This window comes from Labrus mixtus, chromosome 21 (genome assembly GCF_963584025.1).
Source record: "Labrus mixtus chromosome 21, fLabMix1.1, whole genome shotgun sequence".
Classification (NCBI taxonomy): Eukaryota; Metazoa; Chordata; class Actinopteri; order Labriformes; family Labridae; genus Labrus; species Labrus mixtus.
The window spans coordinates 15,976,053-15,993,930 of NC_083632.1; the positions used below are offsets into that span (position 1 = coordinate 15,976,053).

Genomic DNA, 17,878 nt, shown 5'->3' on the forward strand with positions numbered 1-17,878 from the left:
TGCTCATGACTGGTGCAGTGGGTGGAAAGTCACTGTCTGCCTGTTTCTTGTTTCATAAGAAGCATTTAGGAATATAAAAACTTTTAGTATTTTAATCATCTGTTAATATCTATGCAGTTTTAAATTACTATTGATGTTTTGTTTTCTCTGTTCTATTTTTTCTAACTTGTGAGCTATGGGACACTCCTGAATTTCCCCCAGGAGATGAACAAAGTATTTATCTATCTAACTATCTATCTATCTATCTAGCAGGTACTCCTTTGTCCACTGGGGGCTCCAAAATCAATACAAACCAAAAGTTCTGTTAAGGTCGATTTTGGAAACCGTGAAGTGTGAAGGGTTTTAAGGTAGCAGGTTTTTTTTTACTTTTGTCACAGAAAAAAGCTCTGAATTAATGAACAATCTGATCATTATTCTTCATATAAACGCAGTCCGATCTCTTTATATCCATATTTAAAAAGAACTGACCTGTGGCTCCTTTCTCCTCACTCTCTGTTTCCTGACTCTCTCCACGTTCCTATCTTCAACATAAGGGCAAACAAAGTCTAAAAATAAATCTAAAAGAGAAGGAAATAATGATAAGATATGGCTTTTTCTGGGTTCAGTCATCACTATTTGCAGTGTTATGTGCTGTTTTCTATGGTGGTCTTTATGGGTTCTCACTGTGAATGAAATTACTGTTTTGACCTTAAATTTTAATCCGTCATCGGACTCAGAACAACTTAAACAACATCATGTGCTTTGATTCATTGTAAATTGAATATTTAGCATGCGTTTTCCTTTGTAAACATTACTTTGTCCACCAAACAAGATTCTATAAATATTTGAAATCAAAAATGTTCAGCTTTTTTGTGTAGCCACGTGTAATTTAAGTCTCCAAGGCAATTTTTGTGTTTCTACCTCTGACACAAACACACACTAAAAATAAACAAGCTCTTCTCTGCCCCCTGCTGTGCTTTTTAAGTTTTCTGACGACACTGCCATTCTCAGCCTGTTGTACCAGGACATGGACCCCTCATCATATTTCACTGAAGTACAGACTGTTGTTCAGTGATGTGATGCTAACTGCCTTGTTGTAAATGTAATTAAAGAGCCTATATTATGTCCTTTTTGGGGTTCACATATTTAATCTATGTACCTACTTTTGTACGTTCACAATAGCTAAAGTCCGAAAAAAGTGTCTGTTTTCATGTACTGCTCCTCCTTGCTCCCTCTCCGCTCTGAGTCCGTCAGCTACACTCTGCTGAGCCCACACTGTTAGACCCCACGTGGGCCAAGTCTGCTCTGATTGGTCTGCCGATCCGCTCTGTCGTTATTGGTCAGTTGCTCAGCATGCGTCTCGGAAATTTCAACATGAGCTGCAGGGCTTGCCACAACGAGCCAATGGGCTTAGATCAGTGACATCACACTGACAATGACGCTACACTGACAAATTATTTTCGAGGGGGGCTAGAACCGAGCGTTACATGCGGCTAATGCTACAGCTAACAGGAGGACGTAGGAGAAGCCATGTTTCTGCGGACTTTGAATTTTTGCACATAGATGTGCCTAAACATGCACAGGACACTTGGAAAACACACTAAAGGGCATATAAAACCAGAAAAAGCATAATATGGGACCTTTAAAACAGAGGAGATGGTGCTGGATCTCGTTCTGGATGAGATCATACCCCTATTTTTATCCATGACAAAAGAATCAACCAGGTCAGCGCCTACAGGTATCGTGGTATACACCTTGATAACCTGTGAAGCTGGTAAAGTCAAGTAAGTCAGACTGTACTTCTTACGTAAACTCAGGGTGTTTGGTGTTGACCATCAGATCATGTTTTTGTTTTATCAAAAACATCAATGCAGCACGTATCGAAGAAGCTGAAGGCCGCATTAACGAGACGGAAACAACTCTTAAAAAAACAGAAACAGCACTAGACTCTGCAATCAAACGTATTGTTTTTCTCGAGTCCAAAACAGAAGACCTGGAGAACCTAAAGGAAGAATCTACAGATCTTTGGAATCTGAGAGGGAGCTGAGGGGCAACAGTCACATTTCAACTTCATTAATGACATGTTACCACGTTTTTATCTTTTGCCATGGTCATACTGTGAGGTGATACATATGAAAAGGGTGAAATCATTACAGAAAGTTGTGTGCACGGTTGATGGACACGGTTTGTAGGGGTTAGGTTACGCTAACTAGCTGCTCCTCAATATTGTGGATCAGCGTCCTCCAAATTTAGTTTAATTAAGAGGAGGGGTATGCATTTCAGTTGGGGAAATGCTAATGTTGAGGGGAGGGTTTGTACAGGCCATTTTGTGTGTGTTTATGTGGGTGAATGTGTGTTTGTTTGTACATTTTTGTACTTGCACAATTTTCGTTATAATTATGATGTTACTATACCAGATGCTGAGATAATTATTTATGGAGAAGACAAAACAGAAAAGTAGTTTGGATATAAATGTTACAAGCTGGAATGTCAGGGGAATGAGAAAAATGGCTAAAAGACTTTACACAAACGCACAAACAGATCAAACTTCTGGACTTTGGACTTCTACAAGCAAGGAGAGCTATTGCACTATGTTGGAAAAGTATGGACGCTCCTACATTGAGAATATGGTTAAGGGAACTTTCAGAGTGTATTGGCTTGGAGAGACTAACGTACATTGCTAAAGGCAAACGGAGAGATTTTGTCCAGCTCTGGGAACCATATATGAACAGGGTTCCATTATAGAAGCCAGGAATGTAGGCTTCACCTGAACAGAAATTGTAAAATTAATTGTATTTATTTTTGATCTAAAAATGTGTGCAAGTTGAGTGTGGGCATGTGAGTTTGTGTATTTTGTCGATACATGTATGGGTTTAAGGTCTGAAACTGTTTAACTGTTACTGTATGTTTCCTTTGTGTTTATAAAAATTTGCCAATAAAAACACTAATCCCATCCAATAATACACAGAGCGTCTAAACACCATGCTGAAAACCAAATGACAGAAATGTACTTTCAACAGCCATCCGACTCTCAGCTGATTCTCCTCCTCCAGAGATGGTACACTTGTAGAGTCCTTCATCACGTTTGGTAACACCAGGGATTGTCATGTTTTCTGTAGAGCTTCTTCCGATAAGGCGTCCATCTTTGTAGAAATCAGCTGGGTTGGGTGAGGTCGTCTTGTTTCTGCAGCGCAGAGTCACATCCTCTCCCTCCACCACACTGATGGGACTCTCCAGGATCACAGGACCAGCTGAACAACATAGGGTTCATATTTTATATCAAACAAAGATGAGTTTGTGTAAAGATCTCGTCTTAATGCTAACATACCAGTAACAGTGATATAGATGATGTCGCTTGTCGTCCTATCTCCAGACTCACACCAGTATTGTCCATTATCATCTAAATAAACAGTTTTCATTGTGCAGGATGACCTATTTGATGTCACTGGAGTTTCACATGTCTGTAATTCCCCTTTGGACCGATGTACAATTTTCAGTCCAGTCGATCCATAAGAGCCCTCACAATGAAAGGTCAGAGACTCATATTCAAAGAACTGCAGTATGTTTGGTTCAGGACGGAGAATCAGTGAATCTGGAACAAATCAAAGAGAGACGAGTTCTCTTATCAAATAGAAAATACCAAGATGCAGCCTTTGAAGAATAAAACTGAGAAACTAAACGGTACATACCCACGTCTTGAACATGTGCACACAGCAGGAATAACACACAGATCGCTGGAAAGACAAAGAGTTGTCGGTTAGATCTCAGAAAAACAGGTTCGGAAATATCTATCAAACAAATAAAGAATCATACTCACACGGCCTGATGTTAAGAGCACTGACCTCCATGATGACTCTCCGAACATATGACTGAAGCGTCCAGGAGGTGAGGAGGGGTCTCCTGCTTATATTTGGTGCTGATGCGATACATGGTTTGTGGTTAGGGTTGAAGAATTTTACCACAGACAAACTGATCAAGACCCTGAGGGGTTCATTTAAATGTTATAAGGCGGAGACAATGAACAGAGACAAACTGTCTGTGAGAACAAACTGTGGTTTAAATGCAGATACTAGTTTAAACTGAAATAACACACACAGGCTCAGTGCCATAGCTTCATTTTTTTTTTAAAGTGCTTCATCTTTCTAGAGCAGCACTTTAAGAGAGAACTCACACTAGGACATCTGTACCGTACCTAAGCACATTTGGCCCCTATAGTCCTGTTCGTTTGCCTAGTGTGAGTGCTCGCTACACTTCCTCGGCCCTGGGTTAGTTTTAGGGTTAGTGTAGGGTTAGGTTGGGGAAGCATAGACTCAATGACCCAGCTCAATTAAGAGCAGGCTGTTAGATAGGGAAAGGGGGTTTTAACCAAGATGCAAGGGGGTTGCATGTTTGAAATTTGAATAACTCTTGATGGGAAGGTCGCACAGACTTGGAACCAATATGTGCTCCCCCATTTACAGGCCCTGACTTTCCATTGGTACCACCCACGAGTGTGTATGACGTCGGGAAGTGTTCGAACGGTGACTGTTTGAAGTGTTTTTGGCCATATCTCAGGAACGGAAGGTCCGTTGTGGAGTTATATGCCTAAACGTGGGCCCATCTGAAATGAATGGACTGAGCTGTGATGTGAAAAAGGAGCACGTTAGGAGCACGTTTCAGAGCATTTAGAGTCAATGGGTACCCAGTTTGTTGTGTGAATCAACTTGTGTACTTGCTGAGATTTGCAACACATCCCGAGTGGTTAGGTTTAGTAAAAGGGTGTGAGGTTAGGGTAGGGTTAGGTTAGGTAGGGGTCCCCTTCTGGGGGACGTTACGAGGGGCACGGGCACTCAGGGGACGATGGGTATTAAAATATACTTAAAAACCTCCTTAAAAACCACACAATGGTGTTTCATAAAAGCCCTCTAAGACAGTATTAAAATTTGGATAAAAAGGTGACCAGACCAATGTGCAGGAGAGTCAGGCGGAGCTCTATTGTTAATTAAAAGCCTCCGGTGTCCCAGGGCTTCTGTTAAACCATCTGAGGAGTGTCCAGGCGATGGCCATTGCTAAATAAATATATATAAATAACCTTAAAGAAAGTATAAATATTAGATAAAAGAAAGAGTGCTCTGAATTCAAAGAATTAAAGCTGTGCTCAGAATAAATTAAAACACATCAAACAATAAAAAGAATAAAAAAGTGCTAAAATAGTAAAAGTAAAACACACACAACCGTCATAGTTAAATATCTATATATGCAGTCACCTATTTAAAACAGCTAAAACCCATGATTCAATTCATAAAAGTAAGATCTTTATAAATAAATAAATATATAAAAAAAAAAATTAAAGGATAAAAGTGCAATAAACCGTCACCAGACACATCCAAGGCTTTTCTAAAAGAGCTTTATTAAGCTCTTTATTAAGCTCTAAAATGGTTGAAGAGGAGGACTCCCCCCGGACGGGAGCCCCCCTGATAAAAACCTGTTGGAGAGAGGCCCTAGGAGACCAGGAGTAAAGCATTTCTAATAAATACTAAAGCTATTTCATTAAAAGGGAGGAAATGGATCCACCCTAGTATTTTTCATTTAGACCGGTTGGAGCTATAGTTTTTAGTAGATGGATCCATTTCCTCCCCGCCGCTCATCTTTGGACAGTGGTCCAGTCCCTGTTGCTCTCCAGGCCCAGGCTCTCAACATTGTGTTGGCCGTGGAGTTTAAAATGTGCATAACACTGGTACCATTCCCGCTGTTCATTTTGTAAAAGTGCTGCTTTATTCTGGCTGTTATGTCGTTCCTGATCTCACCCACATAGAGTCTGTGGCAGGCCTTACATCTGATAGCATAGACTGCATTAGTTGTACAAGGTTTCAAGGCCTGCCACGGGTTTGTGCCGACTGTGGCGTAGGTGTTAAAAATGTGGGGGAGACGGATAAAACCAATGTCCGAGCCTCGAGACGCTTCCCCATTCTGCTCATCTCTATTTAAGTTAGTGTGAACAAGAATTGTTTCTTGTTTGTTTTTGTTTCTGCGGTAGGCGGAGATCAGCCGACAGTCGCCCAGCACGTCACAGCCCTCCCTCGCCCCCTCAAAGTTGTTCTTGAGAGTTGATTAAAAGGTCTTTAAATCCTCAGAGTAGGTGGTCACCATGGGGACAAGAGTAGGACCGGACGGCCGGGCGCTCGGGTTGTTGTACCTGTCGTTAAAGGTCCGGCTGACCTCCGCCCTGATGGTTCTGAGGAGGCGCCTCGAGTAACCCCTGGGCCTCAGCGCACTAAAGAGGGTGCTGGTGGCCTCCTCCACATGCTCCGGGAAGGTGCAGATTCTGTGGAAGCGTATCAGCTGGGATTTTATCAGGCCTCTGTACGTGTGCCTGGGGTGATAGCTCGTTTTATGGAGGAGTGCATGGCGGTCCGTGTCTTTGGAATATACTTTTGTGGCCAGTGTTTTGGACTGGTCGCTGGAGGCACGAAAGACGACACAGGTGTCCAAGAACTCGACTGCAGATGTTTTTTGTGTTGTGTTTGAGTTTTATTTTAGGGTGGTGTGAGTTGAGAATGGCCAGAAATGTCAGAAAGTCCTGTTGTGTGCCCTCCCATAGGCCGAAGATGTCGTCCAGGTACCGGAAATACAGGAGGGGTTTGATGGGGAGTTTGGTGAAAGCCGTTTCCTCCCAGTGGGCCAGGTAGATATCGGCCAATGCTGGGGCATATTTCCGGCCCATCGCACAGCCGCACAGCTGGAGATAGTGCTGACTGTTCAACATGAAGTCGTTACGGGTGAAGGTGATCTGTAGTAGCTGTAAAATGTGGCTGTCGGGTCTGGATGGGTCTGGGTGTTTATTGAATATGTGTTGTATGGCAGCTAGGCCGAGTGGTGTTTCTATATTAGTGTAAAGGGAATCTTTATCTATGGAGAAGAGGAGTGTGTGACCGGGTACCTGCAGGTGTTTTATTTTATGAACAAAATGGTAAGTGTCCTTGATGTAACTGGGGTGAAGTTTGCCGAGTGGGTTGATAAAGTGGTCTATGTATTCTGGTCTAGGTTTCTGAATTGCAGTCACTGACGATGGGGCGGCCGACCGGAACAACTGAGGGGACCGTCCAGGTCTCAGGAGGCTTGTGGATCTTGGGGAGCAGAAAGAAGAGGCGTGGCCTGGGTTCACTGGGACGGTCCAAATATTGTTTTTTATTGAAGGTGATGAAATTTTTGTCTGTAGAGTGTCTCTGTAATCTTTCTAACTAGTGTCTGTGTCTCTAATTGTAGTGAGTGTGTCAGTGTTTTATAATATGTGTTATTTAACTGTCTGTGTGCTTCTAAGATGTAATTGTCCCTATCCTGAATAACTATTTGGCCCCCCTTATCTGCTGGCTTAATGACTATATGTTTGTGATTACCCAATGTTCTGATGATGCGTTTATGTTCCTGACTAATGTGCGTTCTGTGTGGCAGGGGGCGCCAATGTGTGAGTGCGAGGTTGTTTTCATGGATGAGTTGAGAAATAGCAGGTGAAAGTGTGTCTGTGTTTGGTGACCAGTGGGACGGTCCAGTGAACGGCACAGGCTCCCGCCTCTGCTCCCCCTGGAAGTGATCCATTAACTTAAGCCTCCTGTGGAAGGTGTTCCCTCTGAGCTAAGGAGTGCTGATTAACTTTCAGACCACTTTAAATACAACACCTTGACCGAATATCACGGCATTTTAACCAAATAACACAAAAAAAGAAATTACACACTACAACTTTGTTGTATGACATATGTATTACCGGTACATTAATACAACAAAAAGTCAAATCCTAATCCAGACAGTCTGGCAAGCATTTAAAGCTAATCAACCTTTGGTAGTTGGATCATTAGCTATTCATCATATAAAAACAACAAGCTGCTGAGGAAAGATGATTAGTTATCTAAGCTTAAAAATGTTGAGTTGAAACATATGGGAGATCCACAGAACATTCTTTTGTGTAATGAATTACTTTTGGCAAGGGCTCAGGCACAAGCTGATGCATAAAAAGTCTGCTTAGGCATTAAATTGAGAAGAAAAAGTTAAGAAAATGTGAAAAAAGGAAAAATGCTTTTATAGCAACTGAAGAACTTGATCAGGAGGTTATTAATGATAGCTTCAGAAGTTGTGTGCATCTCTGTATAACGCTGAATATAAGATGGAAAAACAAGTTAGACAATGTCTTCAATAATCCACCTTTGTCTAACTTAAAAAAGGAAGATGAAGAAAAACTTGAGGCCCCTATCTCAGAGTTACAATGCAGACAGGCATCGTATCATTGTTGCCAAAACCTGTGGAAGACCATTTGAATGCCAACAACTATAGGCAGTTAAATTTGCTTTATAATGACTACAAAATGTTGGCACAAAGACTAACAAAACAAACACAAAAATAATAACAAAACAAACACATTTTCACTGGGATGGGGAGAATTAGTTTCTTGAATTTGAGTTTGAAGGTTTTTCGGTCTTTAATTTTCTGGTTTATTACAGGAAAAAACATGTTTAATTAGGTCAAACTACCTCCGCAGATGTTGCCCAGAGACTGCCAGACAACAGAATATATTTAATGGGAGAGAAAATATCATGAATAGCATCGGTTTGAATTAGAAAATTGAGCTCCTCCCATTGAAACACATTGAATGAAACAGATGTAATAACTCACACAAAACCTTATTTTTATTAACAAAAAAGCCTGCAAGTTACAGTTTGATAATAAAAATGTTTTGATTCACAGAAATGAATGTAACTCCGCACCAAATACTTTCAAGATCAGCCAACTCTCAGTATTACTGTTGATTGGACTGGAAATATTGCCTGCAATGCATGATGTCCAATTCATGATTTTTTTCAAAATCTCAAATCCATACTTGGACATTTTAAGATTATTGTACATTAGGTGTTACTTGATATAAGAAAAAATATCACTTGCAGGACTCCTCTAGAATTACAGAATTTGCAAGATCCCTGAGCCACATGGCATTTATGATTTAGGCCAACTTGATTTACGGCGCACTCACACTCGGGCCTAGGCAATCCGTAGTGTGCCTAAGCACATTTCACCCCTAAATTCCAGTTTGTACTCCGATCCTACACTTCCTTGGAACGGTTCATCTGTATCTGTGTATCTGACTAAAATGATTCATAAAAAGCCAAATGAGAGGGTGTACAGACCCACAAGTCGGTATGTTTGAGCTGTTATTTGTCTACTTTTTAAAATGTATTTCTATGGGGAATATTTTCCCAGTATTTGTGTGTGTGAAAAAGGGGAGGGAAATCTTTATTAGATAAGAAAAAAAAAGTGGAAGGAGAGCTTGTGATTTGTGGAAACTATTTGTGTACTTTTTAGTATGGTGAACTGCCATGTTGTTTAGAATAAATCATGATTCACTGACTCAATAATGCAACACAGTCATCAATTTTAATGTATTTTGTAAAGTAGAGCATACAGAACTCCAATGGATTACAAATACAAATTTCCTAGAAGACATACTTTAGTCAGACACAGCCAACAAGAAGGTCAAATGTGACATCAATGCAACAAGTTTGAAATAATTTTATTCTGTTTTTCCACATTTGTTTCAATTAAATAGTTTAAGATCTGGATAACACCATGACTTCAGTCTTAGGGTGCCCCTTGCGGTGACCCAAATGACCTCTCCAAGCAGATAGCAGCAAGTGTGTTTTTCCCTGTCTTGTCTCTATAGTATTGGTACTTGGCTGTTGACTTCCCTCCAAACATTTTAATGTTCTTCTCTTTTGGGATGAATTCTGGTAAGACAAGAATATCTCCAAGTCTTGAAAATCACATGTTGCTGATGTTGTTGGGCAAAAGAGCTTTTCACTGCCTTTTGCTGATAAGGATGGACCTCCAGTCATCATGCCAAGACAGCAATCGTCTCTGAGAGGAGCTGATGGAAAGATGCTTGTTGTGACAGGCAGTGAACAATATGTGTTCCCACGTTGGTTTGGGCTCCACACCTGATTAGGAGACATATGTACAACGTTACATAATTGACAAGCGTCTTTATTTCCTGTGTTTTAATAAGTGATCCACACTTTTGATATTAAAAGAAAAATGAGTGATAAAAAAATTGAATTAAGAATCTTCAAGATCTTCAACCAGTCCAGTTGCCTTTGGATCAAGCTCTGAAATGACCATGACCTGGATGACTGGGAACCTACACAGACAAGCTGCAATTGTGTTCAGGCATAGCACAGCGCCCCTTAGTGAACATTTATATAAAGGCATATTAATGGACATTTAGTTTCACTTTCAGTTGGTACCTTAATTAGGCAGTGTGCTCCCACATGTTCCTGAGTTGTGACTGCCTGCTGACCTTTAACTTTCAGCGTGTTGTCTGTGCGTGCAGCTAATATAAGACACTTGTTCATTTATTTCAGTTTTGCTTCATTATTTACTAAGTTCTATTCTGTAAATAGGATATCTACTTGTACCAGATTACTTGGACATACAACTTGTTATGATTCCTATACCATTGGTATTCATTTGTATATACTCTCTAGAAACCACACATGTAACAACACACGTAAAGAGGACTGGACTGTAACTATCTTTTATTATTAAACTGATTCAAGTGAAGGACAATTCTCATGTTTTTACCAGACATGCTGTAGTGGGTGTCTGTCAGCATCTGGGCAAATGTTATCATACCTAGAGTTTACACTCTACTCTACTACACAAAACAGTGATCTTGAGTTAAAAACTGTTTACAAATACTAGAATACTATAGAAAGTTACAACCCGGTCTTACTCACTGCGACTGACAGGTAAACTAGGAATAACAAGCAATCTTTTGATAGTGTATCGGGGATTGTACAGTACAGTAAGTATCTTTTGTGTTTTGTTTTCCAGAAAATCTGTAGGGTGTTTGGGCCTGTTTCCATTGATGGCGCTTTTTGGTGCTGGCAGCGCCAACCACCTCATTTTCAGAGTGCTTCTAACTAGCGCATGTTCAGCTTCCCACGGTAGTGGCTGATACGTTGGTTTTAACAGGTCTGTGTGCTTGATAATTTTTTTTACTTAAGGAAATATCACCAAGAAAACATGAAGTAATGTCCGTCGTTTAGACACATTTTGTCTTTAGGGAAGACGACGCCGAACAAAAAGAAGTCAAATGTAAACAGTGCAGAAAAACTGTTTGCAAGGAAATGCAAGTTATTTATTTTCTACTGTTTTATAGAAGTTCATTTCTACTTTAAAACTGAAATGTGATGTTTTCATTTAAAGCTATGCTTTGATTTCAGTTCGAAATATTCAATAAATAACCAGAAAATAGTTAATCAGATATGAAACAATAATCCATTCCACAGGAACTGATCCAACCATTATTATTAATTTCAAAGAGGGTTTTTATATCTGCTCTCATTTGTGATTTCAATTGTGGCATATTAAGTATGCCTGATTTAAGCCTCCATAGTGTTTTTCTTGGGTTATTGCTTATTTGTAGCATAAACAAATCAGATGATCAATGATCAGACAAGTCAATAATACATTTCTCACTATCACAAATTCTGTGATGATCTTTAAAAAAAAAGAAAAGAAGAAGAATCCAGTCTGGGGCTAAGCCGTATATCCCAGCCCCCCCACAGATAACCATGCCTGTAGTTTCGGTCATTGGATCGAAGATTTTCCTCTAAAAAGATCTATCGCTGCCTGTTGTGCAGCCAGATTTATCTCTGGGAATTCATGCAGTTTGTCTTTGTATGGTGGCGGGGAGTCTTTCTTCTCCTGTGGCTGTTTGTTGGTCATGGTTGGGACTCCTGAACATCAGCCCCGGGCCACCTGCCATGTAGACAGGAGTAGAACCTCTCGTTGGTCCAGACTTGCTGCGCGGGTATGATGTTGACTGGAAATCCATGCAAAGCCATGTCTTCTGTTGCTTCGGCTGCACTCTGATACAGAGGGGTGTAGAAAACCCTTAGGTTGCACTCACAATAGGCAATTTGAACCCTGCATAAGCACGCTTCACCCCCAAAGTCCAATTTTTCTGAGCGAGTGCTCCGCTCTGTGCCCAAGCACGGTACAAGCACAAGCACCAGTACACAACGTGGGACAGCTTTCATTTTCGAGAAATCTTGGAGTGTTATGGCTGTATCTGACTAAAATGACTTAAAATAAGCCACAAAGTCTGTACGGTAGCTGTCATTTTCTCTGTGTTGTTGTCCGATGTACGGATGCGGACTCGACCACGTGTCCCTTTTATTTTTTGAAACTTTTTATTTTTGAGTTTGTCTGTCTTGTAAACTAAGCACACTTCATAATTACATAAAGCCATGCATGTATTCATCTTAAGTACAAGAGGCCCCGTTAGTCCTGGAGCAGTGTGAGTGCAGGCCAGTGGGGGAATGGGGAGGGGGAAGAATTGTGCTTAAGCAGGGTACGAGAGAACTTTGCCTAGTGTGAGTGCGCCCTTTGTTTCACTGGAAAGTAAGTCTGAGACTTCACCTTCATTTCCTTTAACAATTTCAAGCTTCAGCATATTCAGCACGTTGTTTGAGGATTGTAGATGGCTAATAATGGTCCACATAGAAGCAGGCACCGTTTGCCTTCTGCTTCTTCATGTTTGATTTGGATGTTTCCTCTGCGAGCCTGTCGGTCAAGCAACTTAGCTCCATGTTAGCAGTTTTATCATTGTGGCCTGCAATGCTGATTCTGCTTCTTCAATCAGTTCCATCACCATCAGTTCCGAGAGCTACTTCAGATAACGTTACCTTGTGTCGCCCATTCATCAATGTTTTCAGTCGAAGACATGGTTTTCCTACTTCTTGTTGCAACTCTGTATCCATCATGTCCTAAAACGCACTTTTTGTATTATGTGAGATATTTTCAGGGTTATTTTGTAAACTTGTTGGAGAGCACCAATATGAAGCTGCCACCTTGAACGTGTCCCGGAAGTCCTCCCACTTTAAGATATTCTGATAAGAAAAAATACTGTTTGCACACATTCCAAAAAATGTGTATTTCTTACCGAGAATATCAGGCTTGTCGTCTATAAGGATGTCTCCAGTGATTAATGTCTTGTCTCTAGTCAGGATCACCCGCTCAAGAAACTCATGGCCCAAATACTTCTCCACCCAGGCATACTGGAGACAAACAAACACACACACAAACAAAAATAAAATGGTGAGATGTCAATAGAGAGGTTACATAATAAAACCCCACATTGCCTGAGTTGGGACGTGCTGAAATGAGCACCTGATGAAACATCACATCGTTAACTGGCAACACATTGAGTCTCTCTAAGGGCACAGCCACTCTGGCAGTCTGTACCGTGCCGTACTCAAGCACGATTGGCCCCCAGCTGCGCCATTCCCATGCTGGTCGGCACGCGGTCACACTGCACCAGGACTAACCGTGACTAAGATTACCTCTTGTACACGTTGTAATACAGCACATGCACGCTTTATGTTATTGTGAAGCATGCTCAGTTTACAAACAGGCGGACTCGAGAAAAAAAAAGGGACGCGCAGTCGATTCCGCGTCTGCACATCGGAGAACAACACAGAGAACATGACAGCTACTTTGTGGCTTATAGAGTCATGTTAGTCAGATACAGCCATGAAACTCTGGATTTCTCCATAATGAAGGTTGTCAGCGTTGTTTATCCGCGTGCTTGTGCTCGTGCATGAGGTGGAGCGGTCACACTGGCCAAACAAACTGGACTTTAGGGTTGAAGCGTGCTTAGACACAGTACGAATTGCCAATGTGACCGCGCCCTACAGTAAAGGTGAAGAGGGGTTCACTGTGTGAAAGACTGCGCTGGTAAATAGTGCAACACTTCCAGATTGAATCTGGGTATTTCATCATCTAATGTACATACTATCATTAAAAGATTCAGCGAGCCTGAAGAAAAAAGTCAATGTAGATCCCCAGATCAACCATCTCTCTCCCTCCCTGCTATCAATATAAACAAATAATAATGATCCAGATCATCTAATTGAATCTAAATCATATATCTATTTGGATCATCAAAACAAAATCCAAATCAGTGTCGTGAAAAAAAGTTGTATTGGTCTACCCCCATCCATATTTATTTGCATCATAGGAGCAGCAGACTTTTCTGTTATGTCATAATTTTCAAAGGTGGCAGTTGAACGTTCAAGAGAAAGATCTTTAAAAGAAGCTAGTGGAAAATGTAAACTTCTTCAGGTAAGAGGCCCAGCCAAAATGTAAAAAGAGCATAGTCTGATTAATGACCCACTCCTGTCATATGCCCAAAGTTATCTCCAAATTGATTTCTGGAGCCCACTCAGGGCTTACGCCGTAAAGCAGTTGGTAACTGCTGTATGTGTTGCAAAAAGCTGCGGAAAAATGTCATAATGCAATTAAGGTGCTTACATGCGTCTACAATAATGCGATTAAAGATCAGCATACTCCACATGTCTTAATTCGATTATGGCTTACTCCGAATATGACCTTTTTGTGGTTAAAGTAATCAGAAATGGTTCAGACTATTCTCTTACTCGGGTTATTATTGCAATATTGCTGTCCATGTAAAGGTGGCTAATGGTACAGTCTAGATTATAGTAGTGGGTATATTCCGATTTTTCCCCTCCCAGCCTCGTACACACTTGCCCAAAAGTGACCCCCAAGCTCATTAACACATGCAATATGAACAGTATGCATCCACACATGATTGAAAATATTCTAAAAGACTGGTTATTAACATGACAAGACATTCGGCTAAGGTTTGAAAACCACCACATTCTGTTTTTATTTGCATTTCCCACAACTTCCCAACTTTAAGAATTAGAAATGTACTAATATGATTTGAATCACCCAACCCACCTACTGATCATTAAGGACATGTTGTTGTTTTTAAACTGAAAACCTTTTCTACAAATAGGAAGCACATAAATGTGATTCCCAAAAGAGTGGGGGCTGTGGCTCAGTTAGTAGAGTCGTCACCTTCCAGTTGAGAGGCGACGACTCTACTAACTGAGCCAGGGTGAGAGTTCGATTCCCAGCTGAGCAACATGTCCGTTGTGTCCTTGGGGAAGACATTTAACCCTGCATTACTCCTGCTGCTTCGATGGCGGTGTATGAATGGATTAGTGTTGTACTCACTCTCTGATGTACGTCGCTTTGGATAAAAGCGTCTGCTAGGTGAATTGTAACATTGGAATAGAATCTTATCTTGCAAGAGTCCCTTACATATCTAATATGCTCACAGTGCGAGTACTCATAAAGAGCTGAACGTGGTATCTCAAAGTCAAGGATGTTTGGAATGGAGAACTCTTATTTACGTTTTACACTCTATTTGTCCCAACATTTAAGGAAGAAGGGGTGTAATGTTGAATGTTAGAGTGCTTACCTTCTCATACGGGCAGTTTTTGTAATGTTTGATTGGGCTTGTACAAATAAAGACATCTGTACTGTGGAGAGACAGAGACACAACAAAACCTTAGTTAAAAAACATACAAGCAGACACATTCTTTATAACTAGAATTAATGACCATCTGCAGGAGGTGGGCTTTCTGGTAGGGCTGGGAAATATATCGAGTTTTTAAGCTGTATGGATATATTTTCAAACAAGATATAGGGTAAGACAATACCGTTAATATCGATATAGTTTATGTTAAAATAACGTTATAGAGCTGCCAGTTCACCTTTTTCTCATCTCACTGATGATGACTGACTGTCTGTCCCTCTTAACCCTGCTCCTCCTCTCTCTCTCTTTTACTGTATTTAAGGACAATTTTATTTATTATTTTTAAATTCACAAACAGTTTATTTTCCATGTGTTTACACTGTTGGTGTCGGTGTGTGACTGGATTAGTGTTGTACTCACTCTCTGATGTACGTCGCTTTAGATAAAAGCGTCTGCTAAGTGAATTGTAACATTGTAACATTTACTGAACCCCAGGGATCAGTTTGACAAGAGTCCCAAAAATCAAGGACAAGCTAGTAAGAAGTTACCTTCCTGCTCCTAAAGTAGACAGTTGGCTTCAGGGACCTAAAGGTCATTTTGGTTGTGGTAAATGTAAATACTGATACTAATTTTGTGCATATTGAATTCATAATCAACATCTGCTGTCCCATTACAATGTTTATACATTGTGAGTTTCACCTGAATACACTTTATTGATGATAGGTCTTCTTTGTATTTTTACTTGGATTTGATGTGTTTTTTTCCTTGTGATGCCTCTTAGAGTATTTTAATGGTTTGTAGCCCTATGAATTAAAGGCCTTTTATTTTTTCCAACCACCCCGAGTGCCTGGACCTGAAATATTTATACTCATGTTTTTTGGTCTTGAGTTTTCCTCCACTTTTTTTAAACTTATAATAAAATCTACCTAATAGAAATCTGACAAAATATGGCAATTAGTGAAACAACAAGGTCACCACCCTCTATCAGTTACAATCAATATGTTAACATCACATTCTGTGGCTGTATCAGCAGCAGCCAAATCAGCTTGCAAATTATATGAGGGAACTACATCATAAAGACTTACTTATCCATCTTGGCAATCTCCTTGATCGCCTCTACTCCTCCTGGTAGAGGGTCCAGCTCCATGAAAAAGTCCTTAGACTCCCAGATACTAGTGGCTTTTTCCTTAGGTTATAAAAAAACCACAAAGCACATAAGTCTTAAACAGACACCTTATAAATGTACACTGATATAATATGTGTTTTTATTCATGCAAACGTATATATGCTTGAAGAGAAGGGAAACTTTTTCAGGGTCAGCATGACACTTGGTTGTCTGAAGGAATAGTAAAAGCTGCAATTTAACAGTGCTCTGTCATTTCAAAGATAACAAAGCAGGAACTGTTCTGTTACCAAATTAATAATCAATATAAAAAAGTATGATTACACTTTTGTTTAAATCCTTCACCTAAACTTTAGAGTTTGAGACCTGTAAATACTCAATCTTACACATCTTCAATGGATACATTGAAGTTAATTCAAAAATTAAACAATTTTACATGGGGCACTGATAAAACATCTCATGGGCCTCTTGCACTTGGAAGGGTTAAAAGTTGAATTTCCGTACGGTTGTTATTTAGTACACATGTAACCTCTGCACATCACTCACACAAAGGTCACTCCTCAGCCGCCCATACTGCGTCGACACCCAAAAACCCCTTCTGTCATCCAGGGTGATAAAGGGCTCTTCTGGGTATCTGGTCCGGTACTTTCTCAAGAACCCTCCCTCGAAGTCTGCTAGGACACCGTCCATGTCTACCAAAACCCGCAGCGCCTTACCCGAGGCAGAAGAAGACATTTTAAGGCGAATCCTATGTAGCAGATAACGAAGCGAAGTTTCCCCTCTTCCGGACTGACGTGTTGCACTTGATAGCAGAAACATAATGACGAACCAAACGACGAGTAGAAATAGTTAATTAATTCGGCATATGCTATACTTTAGTTTACCGTGTCATTTTCAGTAGTTATTCTTTCGAAACCTTTTGCTTTATTGTAATTATGTATGTCCGTCCGTCAGCTGCGGATAAGGTGAAGGACGGTAGCAAACTTTAGCTCAGAGGCTATTTGCACAGCAGCGGGCAGGTCAACCATGAAATGCCTCTAGCCACAGAAAACTGGAGCTGTTTGCACAATTTGTCAGGATGTACTGTAGCCATCTCAAGAATATATTATTCTTAAAACATTCCATCTGTTTTATGTGTTGGTGCAACCTTAACTGAAACGACCTAGAAGTTCACACAACCAGCACTGCAGCGTCGAGGCGAGAAGACCTTTGCACAGAATCACAGAATACGCACTAATGCTGCATTCAAGTGCTCCTCGGAAGGTCCCTGTTTCCGAGTTGTGAAGTTGTTCTTCCGACTTCACTGTGTTCACACGAAAATATAGAATGTTGTAACAACTACAAAAAAATCGTGGATGCTACGAAGAAGACGTGTGAATGTTATGAGCTATATTTTAGCAAAA

At 40.6% G+C, this 17,878-nt stretch overlaps 2 protein-coding genes across 2 annotated transcripts; both read right to left on the reverse strand.

Annotated features, from left to right (window-relative positions):
* Nucleotides 1-2,952: 2,952 nt before the first annotated feature.
* LOC132955927 (low affinity immunoglobulin gamma Fc region receptor II-b-like) lies at nt 2,953-3,869 on the reverse strand. Its single transcript, XM_061029019.1, has 4 exons — nt 3,797-3,869; nt 3,669-3,713; nt 3,308-3,571; nt 2,953-3,230 (listed from the first exon to the last, which is right to left on the reverse strand). Exons 1-4 carry the CDS (start codon nt 3,825-3,827, stop codon nt 2,953-2,955), a joined length of 618 nt encoding a protein of 205 aa, XP_060885002.1. The 5' UTR covers nt 3,828-3,869.
* A 5,907-nt stretch (nt 3,870-9,776) lies between these two features.
* On the reverse strand, nt 9,777-17,711 carry LOC132955271 (5'(3')-deoxyribonucleotidase, mitochondrial-like). Its single transcript, XM_061028057.1, has 5 exons — nt 17,022-17,711; nt 16,438-16,538; nt 15,296-15,356; nt 12,950-13,064; nt 9,777-9,938 (listed from the first exon to the last, which is right to left on the reverse strand). The coding sequence occupies exons 1-5, from the start codon at nt 17,292-17,294 to the stop codon at nt 9,799-9,801; spliced, it is 690 nt and encodes a 229-aa protein (XP_060884040.1). The 5' UTR covers nt 17,295-17,711; the 3' UTR covers nt 9,777-9,798.
* Nucleotides 17,712-17,878: the final 167 nt, after the last annotated feature.